General features: G+C 42.8%; 1 protein-coding gene across 1 annotated transcript in view; it reads left to right on the top strand.

Moving 5' to 3' along the window:
- Nucleotides 1-2,410: 2,410 nt before the first annotated feature.
- The window catches only part of LOC140203753 (transmembrane protein 87A), a 78,787-nt gene continuing 62,045 nt past the window's right edge, over nt 2,411-19,152 (top strand). The window contains exons 1-5 of the mRNA XM_072269801.1: nt 2,411-2,580; nt 7,056-7,122; nt 9,246-9,337; nt 15,400-15,519; nt 16,985-17,035. Of these exons, the coding sequence (XP_072125902.1) occupies nt 2,452-2,580; nt 7,056-7,122; nt 9,246-9,337; nt 15,400-15,519; nt 16,985-17,035 (459 nt within the window). The 5' untranslated portion in view covers nt 2,411-2,451. The remainder of the gene's footprint in view (nt 2,581-7,055; nt 7,123-9,245; nt 9,338-15,399; nt 15,520-16,984; nt 17,036-19,152) is intronic.

Genomic DNA, 19,152 nt, shown 5'->3' with positions numbered 1-19,152 from the left:
CCTAGCAGTTCCCTGTTCGTATCCAAAGTGTTTCCCATTTTGACTTTGTAAGACATTAGTCAAACTGCATTGTGTGCAGTTTTGGGCCCTGTTTCTAAGCAAGTATGTGCTAACCCTCTAGAAATTCCAGAGGAGGTTCGTTATATACTTTATTGTATTCCAAGAAGCGCAAAGTGCAGAATCAAATATCGCTGTGATGATTGTATGCTCTAGTATCAATTGTTTGGTGACAATAAAGTATAAAGTATAATAAGAATGGTTCCACCAATAAATTAACCTCAGAATGGCTCTGGGTCTGTACTCTCCTCTACAATCACTGAGCACCGGTGCCCCACAAGGCTGTGTACTCAGCCCCCTGCTGTACTCACTGTACACCCATGATTGTGTAGCCAAGTTTCCACCAAGCTCAGTATATAAGTTTGCTGATGACACCACAATTGTAGGCCGTATCTCGGGTAACGATGAGTTTGAGTACAGAGAGGAAATTAAGAACCTGGTGGCATGGTGCAAAGACAATAACCTATCCCTCAATATCAGCGAGATGAAGGAATTGGTTGTTGACTTCAGAAGGAATAGCGGACCACACGACCCAATTTACATCGGTGGTGCGCAAGTGGAACAGGTCAAAAGCTTTAAGTTCCTTGGGGTCAATATTACAAATGACCTGACTTGGTCCAACCAAGCAGAGTCCACTGCCAAGAAGGCCCACCAGCACCTTTACTTCCTGAGAAAACTAAAGAAATTTGGCCTGTCCCCTAAAACCCTCACTAATTTTTATAGGTGCACCTTAGAAAGCATTCTTCTAGGGTGCATCACAACCTGGTATGGAAGTTGTCCTGTCCAAGACCGAAAGAAGCTGCAGAAGATCGTGAACACGGCGCAGCACATCACACAAACCAATCTTCCGTCCTTGGATTCACTTTACACCGCACGCTGTCGGAGCAATGCTGCCAGGATAATCAAGGACACGACCCACCCAGCCAACACACTTTTCGTCCCTCTTCCCTCCGAGAGAAGGCTCAGGAGCTTGAAGACTCATATGGCCAAAATTGGGAACAGCTTCTTTCCAACTGTGATAAGACTGCTGAACAGATCCTGACCCGGATCTGGGCCGTACCCTCCAAATATCCGGACCTGCCTCTCGGTTTTTTTGCACTACCTTACTTTCCATTTTTCTATTTTCTATTTGTGATTTAGAATTTAAATTTTTAATATCTACTATCGATTTGTAATCCAGGGAGCGGGAAGCGCAGAATCAAATATCGCTGTGATGATTGTATGTTCTAGTATCAATTGTTTGGTGACAATAAAGTATCAAGTATAATAAGAATGGTCCCACCAATAAATTAACCTCAGAATGGCTCTGGGTCTGTACTCAGAAGAGTTCAGGAGGGACCTCACTGAAAGCTGCTGAATACTGAAAGAGATGGGCAGAGTGGATGTAGAGAAAATGTTTCCTTGGTAGGAGGGTCCTGAATCTAAGGACACAGCCTCAGAATAAATAGACAATAGGTGCAGGAGTAGGCCATTTGGCCTTTTGAGCCAGCACCACCATTCAAAGTGATCATGGCCAGTTTAAAGAACAGCGGTGAGGAGGAATTTCTTCAGCCAGAGAATGGTGAGTCTGGGGAACACACACAAAATGCTGGAGGAACTCAGCAGGTCAGGAAGCGTATATGGAAAAAAGTACAGTCACCGTCCAAAATGTTGACTGTTTATCCCTCTCCACAGATGCCATACCTCCAGCAGTTTGTGTGTGTCGCTCGGATTTCTAGCACCTGCTAATTTTCTCATTAGTGAATCTGGGGAATGTGTTGACACAGTGGCAAAGTCATTGGATGTATTTAAGGCAAGGATAGATAAATTCATAAACGCAAGAGGTTCTGCGGATGCTGGAAAGCTTGAGCAACACACACAAAATGCTGGAGGTGTAGCATCTATGGACAGGAATACTGCGTGGAATACACTGCCTGAGTCAGTGGTGGAGGCAGATACACTAGTGAAGTTTAAGAGACTACTAGACAGGTATATGGAGGAATTTAGGGTGGGAGCTTATATGGGAGGCAGGGTCTGAGGGTTGGCACAACATTGTCAGCCGAAGGGCCTGTACTGCGCTGTACTATTCTATGTATATGTATAATAAACCCTTGACATTGGTCGATATTTTGGAGTAAATGGCCTAATCCTGTCCTGTGTTTTATAGTCACATTCTCTAATGGATTGAACGGCCTATTTCTGCCCCTGTACATTAACGGGCCGGCTGAAAGGGCGGGGATTTCCGTGTGATTGCCATCTTTGCCTAATGACCTTGCGTGGCCGTGCGCCGGCCCCGAGTCTGCGCAGTAGCCTCTCTGCCGGTCCCGCCGGGGAGTCACAAACGGACGGGGGGGGGGTTGCGCGCTGACGTCACAGCTACAGTGAGCGGCGGCTTCAGGTGCGAGTGTAAACAAGATGGCGGCGAGGAAGTGGCGGGGCTGGAGCCGGGCCTGTCTCTGCGCGTTCGCGGCGTTGTCATTGTTCGGGTTAGAGGCCGCTGGGGCTCTGTCGGAGCCGGGCAAATGGACCCTCAACATAGCGGGGGTAGGTAGTAGCTTTGGCCCTAGAGACGAGTGTGGCCGGCTTGTTCACGTGAGCCGCGGAGGGAGTGGGGAGGGGATTGAGGTCTGAAGGGGTGTCATGAGGAAGTTATCACTGGGAAGGTCTGTGGAAAGATGTATGTATACTGCATACATCTATTGATAATAAATGTACTTTGAATCTTTCAATGGAGCTCTGGGCTGAGGGACCCAGCGCTCTCTGACTGGAGCAGCAGACTGCTGGAGACACAAAGCAGGTCGAGCAGCACCTGTGAGGATGGTGAAGCGCAAAAGAATGGTCGAAAGCCGGCATCAGCAGAGTTTCTCCAGCAGATTGCCAGTTGCTCCAGGTTCTAACACCTGGAATCGCCGGGTCTGTCAGAAAGAGGGAAGTTAGTCCCATCTACCAAACAAAAGTTTGGACACAGCACACCAACCAACACCTTTTGATTCTCAAATCTACCTGCGGCATGTACTACAGAAGAAATTACTTGGATTGTGTTCTATCACTCCTTCGGATGCATTACATCATATATATTGTATATATAAATGACTATAACAGGCAGTTTCTGCACAGTACGTTCATCATCTTCATTATGTGCTGTGTTGTAAGACGTGGCGATCATGGTCTTCCATCTGTTTTTAATCTGAGAAGTTCTAATAAGATCTTCAAAACTTTTACTAGCCCATCCCTTCCATCTGTGTGGCTATGCATAGCTCAAGTACCATCTACAAATTTGCTGACAATACAATCATTGTTGGTAGAATCTCAGGTAGTGACGAGAGGGCATACAGGAGTGAGATATGCCAACTAGTGGAATGGTGCTGCAGCAACAACCTGGCACTCAATATCAGTAAGATGAAAGAGCTGTTTGTAGACTTCAGGAAGGGTAAGACAAAGGAACGCATTCCAATCCTCAGAGGGATCAGAAGTGGAGAGAGTGAGCAGCTTCAAGTTCCTGGGTGTCAGGATCTCTGAGGATCTAACCTGGTCCCAACATATTGATGCAGTTATAAAGAAGGCAAGACAGCGGCTATACTTTATTAGGAGTTTGAAGTGATTTGGCATGTCAGCAAATCCAATCGAAAGTGTCTATAGATGTGCTGTGGAGAGCATTCTGACAGGCTGCATCACTGTCTGGTATGGAGGGGCTACTGCACAGCACCGAAAGAAGCTGCAGAAGGCTGTAAATCTAGTCAGCTCCATCTTGGGCACTAGCCTACAAAGTACCCAGGACATCTTTAAGGAGCAGTGTCTCAGAAAGCAGCGTCCATTATTAAAGACTTGGCGCACCCAGGGCATGCCCTTTTCTCACTGTTACCATCAGGTAGGAGATACAGAAGCCTGAAGGCACACACTCAGCAATTCAGGAACAGCTTCTTCCCCTCTGCCATTTGATTCCTAAATGGACATTGAAAAGGATTCAATGTACAGTATTTGTTTTTGCACATTTTAAAATAATCTTTCAATATACGTAATTGATTTACTTGTTTATTTATTATTATGTTTTTTTTTCTCTCTCTCTCTCTGCTAGATTATGTATTGCATTGAACTGCTGCTGCTAAATTAACAAATTTCACGTCACATGCTGGTGATAATAAACCTGATTCTGAATTTTTCCTGTTACAAGATGTTTGAGCTTCTCTTTCCTCAGTACATGTCTTTTTCCTGATTGATGGTATCAGCTCTCTTCTTATTCCAGCTTTTCGCAACACTTCCTCATTTGTTACCCTGTCCTTCCACGATATGTTCATCATTTTTCTCAAAAAACACATTTCTGCAGCTTTGCGTCTTCCCTCATTTTGCTCTGGTATTGTCCAAAATTCGCTTCCATATGTTAGTGTGGAATGAATGTAGCACTGCAACACTCTGAGTTTCATACCTGTAGAAATTATGTTATGTCCACAGACAGCAAATCATCTAACTTGCTCTCTGGATGTTCATTTGGGGACTCTTGGCATTATGCCAGAACCAAAAGAAGTTATCTTTAACACTGGACAACAAACTTTTTCAAAAGTGTTGCTTCCTCAGAAATTTTATTTGTTTATGATAGACCACTTGAAACTGAACACAAATATAATTTCAGACTAGTATCACATAGGAATTTGGCGAAATAAGAAATTAACTTTTATTGAATAGATATAGGTCTTTATTCTTTGGAGCGTAGAAGGTTGAGGGGGGACTTGATAGAGGTGTTTAAAATTATGGGGGGGGGATTGATAGAGTTGACGTGGATAGGCTTTTTTCCATTGAGAATGCGGGAGATTCAACCAAGAGGACATGAGGTGAGAGTTAAAGGGCAAAAGTTTAGGGGTAACATGAGGGGGAACTTTTTTACTCAAGAGAGTGGAGCTGTGTGGAATGAGCTTCCAAAGAAGTGGTTGAGGCAGGTTCGATGTTGTCGTTTAAAGTTAAGTTGGGTAGATATGTGGACAGGAAAGGAATGGAGGGTTATGGGCTGAGTGCAGGAGGGTGGGACTAGGTGAGAGTAAGCGTTCGGCACAGACTAGGAGGGCCGAGATGGCCTGTGTCCATGCTGTAATTGTTATATGGTGATATGTTATATGGTTATAATGCACTTCTCAATAGTTCAACTCAGCTAAAAATGTTTAGTTGATAATTTTCATTTATAACTCAGTATTTGAGGCTTATCATTTGTGTCCAGTAATAATCAGCCAGCATTGTTGGATACCAGTTGCCTTGATGCTGTTTCTCCATCACTGCAATGTCCTGGTGAAATCTTTCACCGTGCTCGTCACTGACAGTGCCAAGGTTTGCAGGGGAGAAGCCTAAATGGGAGTGGAGTGCAGAAAGTGAATCTTTAGTGACATGTTGCACTTCATGATTTTGTATGCGTGAAGCACGTTGTCAACCAGCTGCAAGTAGTTTGGTGCTCTGTCGTTGCTAAGAAAATTTTCAACAACATTCTTGAATACCTTGTGTGCGATTTTTCTCTGGTCTCACTAGAAGTTCTTCAAATTGCCTGTCATTGATGACCTGTTTGATTTGTGAACCAACAGAAATGCCTTCCTTAATCTTGGCATCAGTTATTCTGACTAGAATTATAAATTGAAATAACAAATATAGGCGATTTCAAAAAAAAAGAGGGTGCGTGATAGAAAAATTTCATGATTTTCAGGATAATCAGCCCAAAATCCATAAGATACACCTAAAAGTATTCATGAAGCAAAATATTTGTTGCCGATGCAATTGATCTCTGACTAAAATATACCCAAAAGCTCTGATGCCAAAGCTCTCGTGGCGTGGAGTTCAAAAGGCACACAACTCTCCGAGAAGAAATTTCTCCTTATCTGGATCATGAATACCCATCCTCTTTCTCTGTGAACAAGCTCCTGTGAGATTAAACTGCTTCTCAGCATTTAGTGTTCAGCCCCCTCACAATCTCATGTTTCAATAAGATCAAAGTTGACTTTATTCTCAAATGCATGCACAGATGCAATAAAAAACTGCACTTGCAGCAACGTTAGAAGCACATAGCATTGTGAAGATGCTATGGCAAAGAAGCACAAAACTCAATCAGGGCTTCCGTTTATAATCTTAACACCCGAAAGTCTGCAGATGCTGGAAATCCAGACCAACTCGCACAAAATGCTGGAGAGACTCAGCAGGTCAGGCAGCATCTATGGAAAAGAATATACAGTTGATATTTTGGGCCAAGAACCACGGGAAGGGGAGAGACGGCAGAATTTAAAAGGTGGGTGGAGGGGAAGGAGGATAACTAGAAGGTGGTAGGTGAAGCCAGGTGAGTGGGGAAGGTAGATGGCTGGAGAGGGAGGAATCTGATAGGAGAGGAGAGTGGACAATGGGAGTAAGGAGGAGGGGACCCAGGTGGAGCAGGAGGCCAGAGTGGGGAATTTTTTACTGGAAGGAAAAAGTGAGATTCATGCCATCAGGCTGGAGCCTACCCAGACAGAATATAAGGTGTTGCTCCTCCACCCTGAGGGCAGCCTCATCTTGGCACAAGAGGAGGCCATAGATCGACATATAATTTATTACCTTTGAAAGCATTATTAGGACTTCAGTGTGCAACATAAGGGTGGGTCGGAATCGGACATGATTATGTGACCAACCCCATCCACCTCAGTGTTTAAATATTTGCTAATAAGATGTGAGACCCCATCATAGGAAGTCATTCCTGCCTGTGGCCATCAAACTTTACAACTTCTCCCTTGGAGGGTCAGACACCCTGAGCCAATAGGCTGGTCCTGGACTTATTTCCTGGCATAATTTACATAGTACTATTTAATTATTTATGGTTTTAATACTATTTGATTATTTATGGTGCAACTGCAACGAAAACCAATTTCCCTCGGGATCAATAAAGTATGACTATGACTATCTAAAGGATGGTCTTGGAAAAGTTACCAATACTATTTTAACAGGCTACCAGTTATACCAAGATGTAAGAAGATATCTCTAGGCAAAAATAACATTCTCTTGTTTTGACCTGTTTACAGAATCAATCTCAGACAAGATTTCCATTTCGAAAGACGTTGTTCAATCATTCTTACATTAAGCTGAAATGTGAGTAGCTGGAGGTTTCACACTACCTCGTTATTGAGAGTGGAATTGTTTGGGGTTCATTTGTTTAATCATTGGTGATAGCTGAAACTAAGCTGCTGCTATTGAGAATGGTGAACAGGAAGATAATTTGCATTGGCCTTTTGTATCTCTAACCATTGTTTACAGAACTCGAGCCTTATGGCAGTACACAGGACTTACTGTCTCGCTGGGGTTTCATACAGTTAATTAAAGTGTTTAATTTTTTAAAAAGTAATATCTTAGTAAAACTCTGATTTCTAGAAGGGAGTTACCTTGCTCAGAATACTCTAGCATTCATTTCAAGTGCAAAAGCATCTTCTTCCTTCATTAACATGCTTGGTTTAAGTAATCATGCCTCTGTTAGCTTGTCATTAATTTGACTGAGCCACTGAACACTACAGAACCGTTCCCATTGCTTATTTTATCAATTTCTTGTTGAGATGTGTTTAGAACCTAGCCTATTGTACCCTGCTGCTTTCTCTGAAGCTTATTTCACAGCTGTTTGAAGGTGCAGACATGTGCCTTGGCTTGCCTCCTGCTCTTTAACTGCCATTAATAACAAGATCAGGAGAGTGATACGCCTTTTCCATGTTGAACTCCCTGATGTTATTCAATAGACAATAGGTGCAGGAGTAGGCCATTCGGCCCTTCGAGCCAGCACCGCCATTCACTGTGATCATGGCTGATCATCCACAATCAGTATCCAGTTCCTGCCTTATCCCCATAAACTTTGATTCCACTATCTTTAAGAGCACTATCTATCTCTTTTTTGAAAGCATCTAGAGACTTGGCCTCCACATCCTTCTGGGCAGAGCATTCCATATATCCACCACTCTCTGGATGAAAAAATTTTTCCTCAACTCCGTTCTAAATGGCCTACCCCTAATTCTTAAACTGTGGCCTCTGGTTCTGGACTCACCCAGCAGCGGGAACATTATTCCTACCTGCAGCGTGTCCAATCCCTTAATAATCTTATATGTTTCAATAAGATACCCCCTCAACCTTCTAAATTCCAGAGTATACAAGCCCAGTCGCTCCAACCTTTTGACATATGACAGTCCCGCCATCCCGGGAATTAACCTTGTGAACCTATGCTGCACTCCATCAATAGCAAGAATGTCCTTCCTCAAATTTGGAGACCAAAACTGCGCACAGTACTCCAGGTGTGGTCTCACCAGGGCCCTGTACAGCTGCAGAAGGACCTCTTTGCTCTAATACTCAATTCCCCTTGGTATGAAGGCCAGCATGCCATTAGCTTTTTTCACTGCCTGCTGTACTTGCATGCTTGCTTTCAGTGACTGATGTACAAGAACACCTAGATCTCGTTGTGCTTCCCCTTTTCCTAACTTGACTCCATTTAGATAATAAGCTGCCTTCCTGTTCTTACCACCAAAGTGGATAACCTCACATTTATCCACATTAAACTGCATCTGCCATGCATCTGCCCACTCACCCAGTCGGTCCAAGTCACCTTGCATTCTCATAACATCCTCCTCACGTTTCACTCTGCCTCCTAGTTTTGTGTCATCGGTAAATTTGCTAATGTTACTTTTCCTTAATTATCAGTTGCTGGTTCGAATCTGGGTAGCAGGGTGGAGTTGCGTCTCTACCAAAAGCATTCCTTCCCTCTGCTAGCCTGCAGGTCACCCTTGGGCAAGGAGTGGCACCTGCTTAGCCCCCGGATCTGCATCACGTGAAGCCATGGGAGCGAGTGGAGGTTGGTTGTGTGAGCAGCTGGTGCAAATCACGTCCTGGTTATGCGACTACCAAGGCCAGGCAGGCAGTCTCTGAAGAGTATTGATAACGGCTGGGGACTCCTATCTTGTAAAGACACTGCCCAGAAGAAAGCAATGGCAAGCCACTTCTGTAGAAAAATCTGCCAAGAACAATCATGGTCGTGGAAAGACCATGATTGGCCACATCATACTTCCGGCATATAATGACGACGCTGAGTTTGAATCAGTGTCTGTCTGTCCTATCTTGCAGGGTAACATAGTCCTGAGGTGCTCCCTTTCATTGGTACTGTGAATGGTAGCTCTGATTCAATATTTCACTATCGGAGCCACCTGGAAGTAACTAACAGTTGCTGTCCTCTCGCTTCTCAGGGACAAAAGTGAGCTGCGACACTCCAGTCAACCTGAGCATCGCATGGTATTTGAGGAGTTCCCGCTGTTATGACGAATTCATGTCAGTGAACGTAAGTGATGTTTGACTGTGATTTAAAACAAGATTGTCAACTGTGTTGGATTTCGTGATGTTGAGATCCCAAAAGGTTCTTCGGAAGTCAAGACTGAGTCATAAAACTTGTTGTGTTTATTAAGTGTTAAAAATGAAGAATGAACAAAGACAAAAGAAAGATCCAAGCTCAAAGAAATTGTGATAAAACTAGCTCAGACTAGGCAGATCACAAGACATGCCTGTGATACAAATATCCTATGAAATGGCCAGATTCAGTGATGTTACACTCGCTGCAGAGAAAAAAGTACCAAGTCAGTTATACTACAATTATCTGCACAGGTAAGTATATCAAAATACAAGCAAGCATAAGAAATGTTGAACTACCAGAAAATAACAGTTTTACACTGTGATCCAACAACTATTTTCTGATGGGCAGTAAAGGTTTTTTAAAGTGAAAATATTGAAAGGCTATAGCATTTCAAGTCATTGAAATGCAACCTGCACATATCATATTAACCTTTTCACTTCAGTACTGTATTTGTGACCTGTATCTGTGGTCTTGCAGTTTAGAAGGAAACTTATTTCTATCAAATCAAATCAAGTTTAATTATCATTCAAACCATTCAGGACCGCAAAGGTAGTAATCTCGGGATTACTGCCTGTGCCACGCGACAGTGAGAGTAGGAATGCGATGAGATGGAGGATAAATGCGTGGCTGAGGGATTGGAGCAAGGGGCAGGGATTCAAGTTTTTGGATCATTGGGACCTCTTTTGGCGCAGGCGTGACCTGTACAAAAAGGACGGGTTGCACTTGAATCCTAGGGGGACCAATATCCTGGCAGGGAGATTACTGGGGGCTACTGAGGTGACTTTAAACTAGAATGGTTGGGGGGTGGGAATCAAATTAAAGAGGCTAGGCATGAGGAGGTTAGTTCACTACAGGGGGATGGGAACCAGTGCAGAGAGACAGAGGGGTGTAAAGTGAGGGTAGAAACAAAAAGTACTATGGAGAAAAATAAAAGTGGCAGGCCGACAAATACAGGGCAAGCATTAAAAAGGGCCACTTTTCAGCATAATTGTATAAGGGCTAAGAGAGTTGTAAAAGAGCGCCTGAAGGCTTTGTGTGTCAATGCAAGGAGCATTCGTAATAAGGTGGATGAATTGAAAGTGCAGATTGTTATTAATGATTATGATATAGTTGGGATCACAGAGACATGGCTCCAGGGTGACCAGGGATGGGAGCTCAATGTTCAGGGATATTCAATATTCAGGAGGGATAGACATGAAGGGAGGGGAGGTGGGGTGGCTTTGCTGGTTAAAGAAGAGATTAACGCAATAGAAAGGAAGGACATAAGCCGGGAAGATGTGGAATCGATATGGGTAGAGCTGCGTAACACTAAGGGGCAGAAGACGCTGGTGGGAGTTGTGTACAGGCCACCTAACAGTAGTAGTGAGGTCGGAGATGATATTAAACAGGAAATTAGAATTGTGTGCAATAAAGGAACAGCAGTTATAATGGGTGACTTCAATCTACATGTAGATTGGGTGAACCAAATTGGTAAAGGTGCTGAGGAAGAGGATTTCTTGGAATGTATGTGGGATGGTTTTTTGAACCAACATGTCGAGGAACCAACTAGGGAGCAGGCTATTCTGGACTGGGTTTTGAGCAATGAGGAAGGGTTAATTAGCAATCGTGTCGTGAGAGGCCCCTTGGGTAAGTGTGACCATAATATGGTGGAATTCTACATTAAGATGGAGAGTGACATGGTTAATTCAGAAACAAAGGTTCTGAACTTAAAGAGGGGTAACTTTGAAGGTATGAGACGTGAATTAGCTAAGATAGACTGGCAAATGACACTTAAAGGATTGACGGTGGATATGCAATGGCAAGCATTTAAAAGTTGCATGGATGAACTACAACAATTGTTCATCCCAGTTTGGCAAAAGAATAAATCAAGGAAGGTAGTGCACCCGTGGCTGACAAGAGAAATTAGGGATAGTATCAATTCCAAAGAAGAAGCATACAAATTAGAGAAAGTGGATCACCTGAGGGCTGGGAGAAATTCAGAGTTCAGCAGAGGAGGACAAAGGGCTTAATTAGGAAGGGTAAAAAAGATTATGAGAGAAAACTGGCAGGAAACATAAAAACGGACTGTAAAAGCTTTTATAGATATGTAAAAAGGAAAAAACTGGTAAAGACAAATGTAGGTCCCCTGCAGACAGAAACAGGTGAATTGATTATGGGGAGCAAGGACATGGCAGACCAATTGAATAATTTCTTTGGTTCTGTCTTCACTAAGGAGGACATAAATAATCTTCCAGAAATAGTAGGGGACAGAGGGTCCAGTGAGATGGAGGAACTGAGCGAAATACATGTTAGTAGGGAAGTGGTGTTAGGTAAATTGAAGGCAGATAAATCCCCAGGGCCAGATGGTCTGCATCCCAGGGTGCTTAAGGAAGTAGCCCAAGAAATAGTGGATGCATTAGTGATAATTTTTCAAAACTCGTTAGATTCTGGACTAGTTCCTGAGGATTGGAGGGTGGCTAATGTAACTCCACTTTTTAAAAAAGGAGGGAGAGAGAAACCGGGGAATTATAGACCGGTTAGCCTAACGTCGGTGGTGGGGAAACTGCTGGAGTTAGTTATCAAGGATGTGATAACAGCACATTTGGAAAGCGGTGAAATCATCGGACAAAGTCAGCATGGATTTGTGAAAGGAAAATCATGTCTGACGAATCTCATAGAATTTTTTGAGGATGTAACTAGTAGAGTGGATAGGGGAGAACCAGTGGATGTGGTATATTTGGATTATCAGAAGGCTTTTGACAAGGTCCCACACAGGAGATTAGTGTGCAAAATTAAAGTACACGGTATTGGGGGTAAGGTATTGGTGTGGGTGGAGAGTTGGTTAGCAGACAGGAAGCAAAGAGTGGGAATAAACGGGACCTTTTCAGAATGGCAGGCGGTGACTAGTGGGGTACCGCAAGGCTCAGTGCTGGGACCCCAGTTGTTTACAATATATATTAATGACTTGGATGAGGGAATTAAATGCAGCATCTCCAAGTTTGCGGATGACACGAAGCTGGGCGGCAGTGTTAGCTATGAGGAGGATGCTAAAGAGGATGCAGGGTGACTTGGATAGGTTGGGTGAGTGGGCAAATTCATGGCAGATGCAAGTTAATGTGGATAAATGTGAAGTTATCCACTTTGGTGGCAAAAATAGGAAAACAGATTATTATCTGAATGGTGGCCGATTAGGAAAAGGGGAGGTGCAACGAGACCTGGGTGTCATTATACACCAGTCATTGAAAGTGGGCATGCAGGTACAGCAGACGGTGAAAAAGGCGAATGGTATGCTGGCATTTATAGCGAGAGGATTCGAGTACAGGAGCAGGGAGGTACTACTGCAGTTGTACAAGGCCTTGGTGAGACCACACCTGGAGTATTGTGTGCAGTTTTGGTCCCCTAATCTGAGGAAAGACATCCTTGCCATAGAGGGAGTACAACGAAGGTTCACCAGATTGATTCCTGGGATGGCAGGACTTTCACATGAAGAAAGACTGGATGAACTGGGCTTATTGGAATTTAGAAGATTGAGGGGGGATCTGATTGAAACGTATAAGATCCTAAAGGGATTGGACAGGCTAGATGCAGGAAGATTGTTCCCGATGTTGGGGAAGTCCAGAATGAGGGGCCACAGTTTGAGGATAGAGGGGAAGCCTTTTAGGACTGAGATTAGGAAAAACTTCTTCACACAGAGAGTGGTGAATCTGTGGAATTCTCTGCCACAGGAAACAGTTGAGGCCAGTTCATTGGCTATATTTAAGAGGGAGTTAGATATGGCCCTTGTGGCTACGGGGGTCAGGGGGTATGGAGGGAAGGCTGGGGCGGGTTTCTGAGTTGGATGATCAGCCATGATCATAATAAATGGCGATGCAGGCTCGAAGGGCTGAATGGCCTACTCCTGCACCTATTTTCTATGTTTCTAGATACAGCTGAACAAGCCAGTGTTCCTTTGGGGCCAATGTGCAAAACATCAAAATAGCAAACAAACATTTAAAAATAGTGAGTAACATTATTCAAAATATTGAGCAAAGAAGCATATTCACTTGAGGAAAAAAAAGCATATGTAGTCAAAGACCCCAAGCAGTTGATGGTGCAGTCTCCTGGCAGTGTACAGACGCATGCCATCCAGCCTGTCATTCCAGCACTCGAACATGGGAGGAGAGCACCGACAGGTGAGGTCATCCCCAGCCGAGCTCGACCATGCTGTGGTGCTTCCGCGTCTCGCACCTGGTCTGCAGCAGAATGCAAGCCCGAGGCTTAAGGGCTAGTTCTCGCTACAAGTGAAGCTATGCGGTTCGATGTAATTAATACATATTATTAATGGGTGAAATGTTTTGTCCATCTTTCCAAGATTTGCCCCTTCCCTTTTCCATGTTGAACTCCCTGATGTTACTTCTAAGTACTCCAGTTGAAAGTTTGAATCAGTGTCTTGTTTGTCCTGTCTTACAGCTAGTCCAGAGTAATCTGACTCCGAGATGCTCCTTTTCACTTCTGCTGTGAAATTGAGGCTTTTCTTTGAATATAACTTTAAAAGTTCCATTGGAGCTACAATATGTTGAAGATCATCAGCCAATATTTATTCTAAAATCGATTTATTCCTTTATTTACATAACGTTTAAGTAAAGATGCGAATGTTCTCTAACCATTAATTTGACTGAGCCATTGTCCACTGCGAAATCAGTTCCTATTGCTATTGAGTAAAAGTTATAATCTAGTGGACTGTACTATGCTTTTTTTAAACCTTATTTAATTTCATTTTTTTCTTTGAATGTCCAGTTATGTGGACACCTATTGCACTGGCTTCTGCAAAAAGGCACTTTCTAACATTTTCACGGGAAAGAAAAGCTATAACCACAGAAACAGAAAAACAATTCAGCAGCTTCTCAATAATAATGAAATAATTAAAACTATTTCCATTTTTTGTTAACACTGACTAATGCAGCAATGACTGCATATAATGGGTCAATAACCCTGATGTAAAAGTGCTTTCCACGGGCAGTGGAATGTATATTTATCAGCATCACAAACATAACCTTTAAGGTAAGTATACAAATTGAAGTTTCATTTGCCAAGCTGCTTTTTATCCCAAAGCGGCAGACGGTGTTTTCTTAATGCTGCAGAGTGCCACTTTGTGGTTAGAAGTACATAATGCCGAATGACATAAACCTTTGTATTTTAGGGAATGGATGGACAGTATTTTTCCAGCATTCCATTTTAAGTAAGCAACTAACAAAAACAGGAGATTCTGCAGATGCTGGAAATCCAAGGGAACATACACAAAATGCTGGAGGAACTCAGCAAGTCAGGCAGCATCTACAGAGAAGCATAAAGAGTCGTTTTCAGGCTGAGACCCTTAATCAGGACTCTGTCTAAAACACTGACTGTTTTTCCCTCACCTTAAAAAAAAAATCACAAGTTCTGCCTGGGTGGGGGGGGGGGTGGGAGAGGTTGTGCAAACTCACCAACTTGAAATGATCTGTCTCAGCAAATGTGAAATTAATTCAGTTTCAAAGTGAAATTGCCCCATCACTGAACTGTTCTCACGGCCTCTGGGCTCACTTTCAAGAACTCTTTGTCTTAATTTCTGAATATTTCTTTTTTTTTCTCTTTTTTTCTGAATTTGCTTAGTTTGTTATCTTTTGCTCATTGGTTGTCCACCCTGTTGGTGGGGTCTTTCATTGATTCTATTATGGTGATTGGATTTATTGAATTGAATTGGCGATTACTTGCATCCTTTATATTCATGAGGAGTAAAAATCTTACGTTACGTCTCCGTATGCCCACAAGAAAATGAATCTTAGAGTTGTAAATGGTGACGTGCATGTACTTTGATAATAAATTTACTTCCAACTTTGAGCCATATGAAAACTAAAAAGGAGAAAAATTGTACAATTTTATTGATTATTGGGATCTGAGTGGGGCCAGAAATATTTTTTTGTTTTGCATGTTTTTTTTAAGCTTAGTCCTAATGTATTACTTTGGTACTCTGTAATAATCCATGTGTTTTCCTGCAGGATGACATGGCAGCAAAATATTTTGGCTCTTTAAATGAGCAGGAGAAAGGTGGAAGTGGTAATTACATACTGCACCAGTACAACTCCATTGAGTGTCAAAAGAACAAAACTTTTAGACAGGTGAGTAATATTATCAATAGTGTGTTAATATTTGATATGCTGTGCAAATTCACCCCTAGCCCCTTGCCCAGAAATGTGCCATTTCTCATCTGGTATTTGATTGAAGCTGTATACATGCAAAATGATTATTCTGTCCTCAACAAAACCTCCGCACTCACCACGGTCAAATAATGGTCAGAGGAATACCCTTGTGAACCACTTCAGCATTGATTTAAATGATCTTGGCTCAGTTCAAGCAGCACATTGTTTGTGCTGGCACCCAGGTGCAGTGCTATATTACAGCGCTTCAGGGAAGAGGTTAGGATGGGCATGAGTGTACTACATACAATAGGTTACAAGCCATTGACATTGGAACTGATAAGCAAGATGAGTTGCCCGCTCAACTCATTGTTCTCTCATTGCTTTACAAAAAAAATTTCCATTCTGGCATCATTTATTTCCCTCCTGTTGTCTTTCCTTGTGCCCACCCTCAAGTAAAGGCCAGATACATACAGTTTGTAGTGTGAAGGGTTAGCTTACTTGCCAGACGAAAGCCATTTCTACCGTGCCAGTTGTCGATTGGCATGTTCAAAGGATATAGCAACTCGTTCCCATTGGTTGGCTTTCACGCCGTGACACCAGCCTGTGGTTCCGGGCACCCCAGGGGTTTGAGAATAGCTGATGTGAAAGACTGTCTGTTTTGATGCGGTTTCACTTCAGGCTGAGGTTACAACCAGTGCTGAAGGACATTTGGGAAGGTGTGCTGCAGGTATAGGAGGGCCCACACACTCAATTAGCTAAGTACCTGGTTGTTGAATGTTTAGGTTTGTAGTTGTGTAACTTAGGCAGACGTAATGAGGTACCTGTTGAGTTTGAAGTGTTACTGAATGTTTAGTGTCGTAGTTTTTGCAACTTAGGGTGACTTAGATGAGTACTTGTGTGACTTAGATGTTAGTTTAAATTTTTGACTGTTAATCTGTAAATAAAAGGTTAATGTCATTACTCTTAGTTAGCGTCTTCTGTCCCACTTAATGAATCAGCAAACCTGCTTCTCCATAACAACCTTCTCCTACTTTTGTTTAATATTGATGGTAGTAGATTATTCAGCTTTCATTTCTATTGGTGATAGTGTACTTAGTCTCTAGCCTTCTGGTGTCAATGTCAAAGTGTTGGGATCTCTGTGCCTGGGAGCTATGCTTAGTTTTGACAGTGGGGGAGTATTCACTCATTGTAAATGTTTACTGTAGATTGAAGCTGTCTTTTGTGACAGCTGCACTGCCATAGTTTAAACAAACTAAGCAGATTTCTTAATCTACTTCAGTATTACATGTATTATACTCTATCTGTGATATTTATATGTATGTATATATAGTATGTGCATATATGTGTGTGTATATAAAATATACACACACATGTTCATACCCTATGTATATACTCACATTTTATACAACTCTGAGTGCATACTTCTGTTTGAATTCTTTTGCAGCTGCAAGTAAATCACTATGACCAACCAGAACCATTGAAAAAAGCGACACCAGTAAGATATTTTAATATGTTACTAATGAACCCTTTGCTATAATATTGTAGTTAGAATCAGGTTTACTGTCACCGACAAAAAAAATTGCGGCTGTAATATAGTGCAATAGAAACATAGAAACATAGAAAATAGGTGCAGGAGTAGGCCATTCGGCCCTTCGAGCCTGCACCGCCATTTATTATGATCATGGCTGATCATCCAACTCAGAACACCGCCCCAGCCTTCCCTCCATACCCCCTGACCCCCGTAGCCACAAGGGCCATATCTAACTCCCTCTTAAATATAGCCAATAAACTGGCCTCAACTGTTTCCTGTGGCAGAGAATTCCACAGATTCACCACTCTCTGTGTGAAGAAGTTTTTCCTAATCTCAGTCCTAAAAGGCTTCCCCTCTATCCTCAAACTATGACCCCTCGTTCTGGACTTCCCCAACATCGGGAACAATCTTCCTGCATCTAGCCTGTCCAATCCCTTTAGGATCTTATACGTTTCAATCAGATCCCCCCTCAATCTTCTAAATTCCAACGAGTACAAGCCCAGTTCATCCATTCTTTCTTCATGTGAAAGTCCTGCCATCCCAGGAATCAATCTGGTGAACCTTCTCTGTACTCCCTCTATGGCAAGGATGTCTTTCCTCAGATTAGGGGACTAAAACTGCACACAATACTCCAGGTGCGGTCTCACCAAGGCCTTGTACAACTGCAGTAGTACCTCCCTGCTCCTGTACTCAAATCCTCTCGCTATAAATGCCAGCATACCATTCGCCTTTTTCACCGCCTGCTGTACCTGCATGCCCACTTTCAATGACTGGTGTATAATGACACCCAGGTCACGTTGCACCTCCCCTTTTCCTAATCGGCCACCATTCAGATAATAATCTGTTTTCCTACTTTTGCCACCAAAGTGGATAACTTCACATTTATCCACATTAAATTGCATCTGCCATGAATTTGCCCACTCACCCAACCTATCCAAGTCACCCTGCATCCTCTTAGCATCCTCCTCACAGCTAACACTGCCACCCAGCTTCGTGTCATCCGCAAACTTGGAGATGCTGCATTTAATTCCCTCATCCAAGTCATTAATATATATTGTAAACAACTGGGGTCCCAGCACTGAGCCTTGCGGTACCCCACTAGTCACCGCCTGCCATTCTGAAAAGGTCCCGTTTATTCCCACTCTTTGCTTCCTGTCTGCTAACCAACTCTCCACCCACACCAATACCTTACCCCCAATACCGTGTGCTTTAAGTTTGCACACTAATCTCCTGTGTGGGACCTTGTCAAAAGCCTTCTGAAAATCCAAATATACCACATCCACTGGTTCTCCCCTATCCACTCTACTAGTTACATCCTCAAAAAATTCTATGAGATTCGTCAGACATGATTTTCCTTTCACAAATCCATGCTGACTTTGTCTGATCATTTCACCGCTTTCCAAATGTGCTGTTATCACATCCTTGATAACTGACTCCAGCAGTTTCCCCACCACCGACGTTAGGCTAACCGGTCTATAATTCCCCGGTTTCTCTCTCCCTCCTTTTTTAAAAAGTGGAGTTACATTAGCCACCCTCCAATCCTCAGGAACTAGTCCAGAATCTAACGAGTTTTGAAAAATTATCACTAATGCATCCACTATTTCTTGGGCTACTTCCTTAAGCACCCTGGGATGCAGACCATCTGGCCCTGGGGATTTATCTGCCTTCAATCCCTTCAATTTACCTAATATATGTATATATAAAAAAACACACTCAGTAAAGGAACTTGGCAGATCAGGCAGAATCTATGGAAATAAATAAACAGTCATTGTTTTGGGCCTGACCATTCTTCGGGAAGGACTCTGGTGGAGAATCCCACCCAGAAACGTAGACTTTTTCTTCATTCTTCATAGATGCCGCCTGATCTGAGTTCCTCCATCATTTTGTCTGTTGTTATGAATTTTCAGATTCTGCAGAATCTCGTGTTTGCATAAAAAATGCTATGTTACAATAAGAAATATATATTTTTTAAAAGTAACACAAAAAGAGAACATTATTTTTTTGAATCAAAAACAAGAGAAAATCTGCAGGTGCTGGGAATCCAAGCAACCCACTCAAAATGCTGGAGGAACTCGGCAGAC

The sequence above is a fragment of the Mobula birostris genome, chromosome 10 (assembly GCF_030028105.1).
Source record: "Mobula birostris isolate sMobBir1 chromosome 10, sMobBir1.hap1, whole genome shotgun sequence".
Classification (NCBI taxonomy): Eukaryota; Metazoa; Chordata; class Chondrichthyes; order Myliobatiformes; family Myliobatidae; genus Mobula; species Mobula birostris.
Note: the sequence above shows the minus strand (reverse complement) of the source record. Positions and strands in the feature narration are given on the sequence as shown.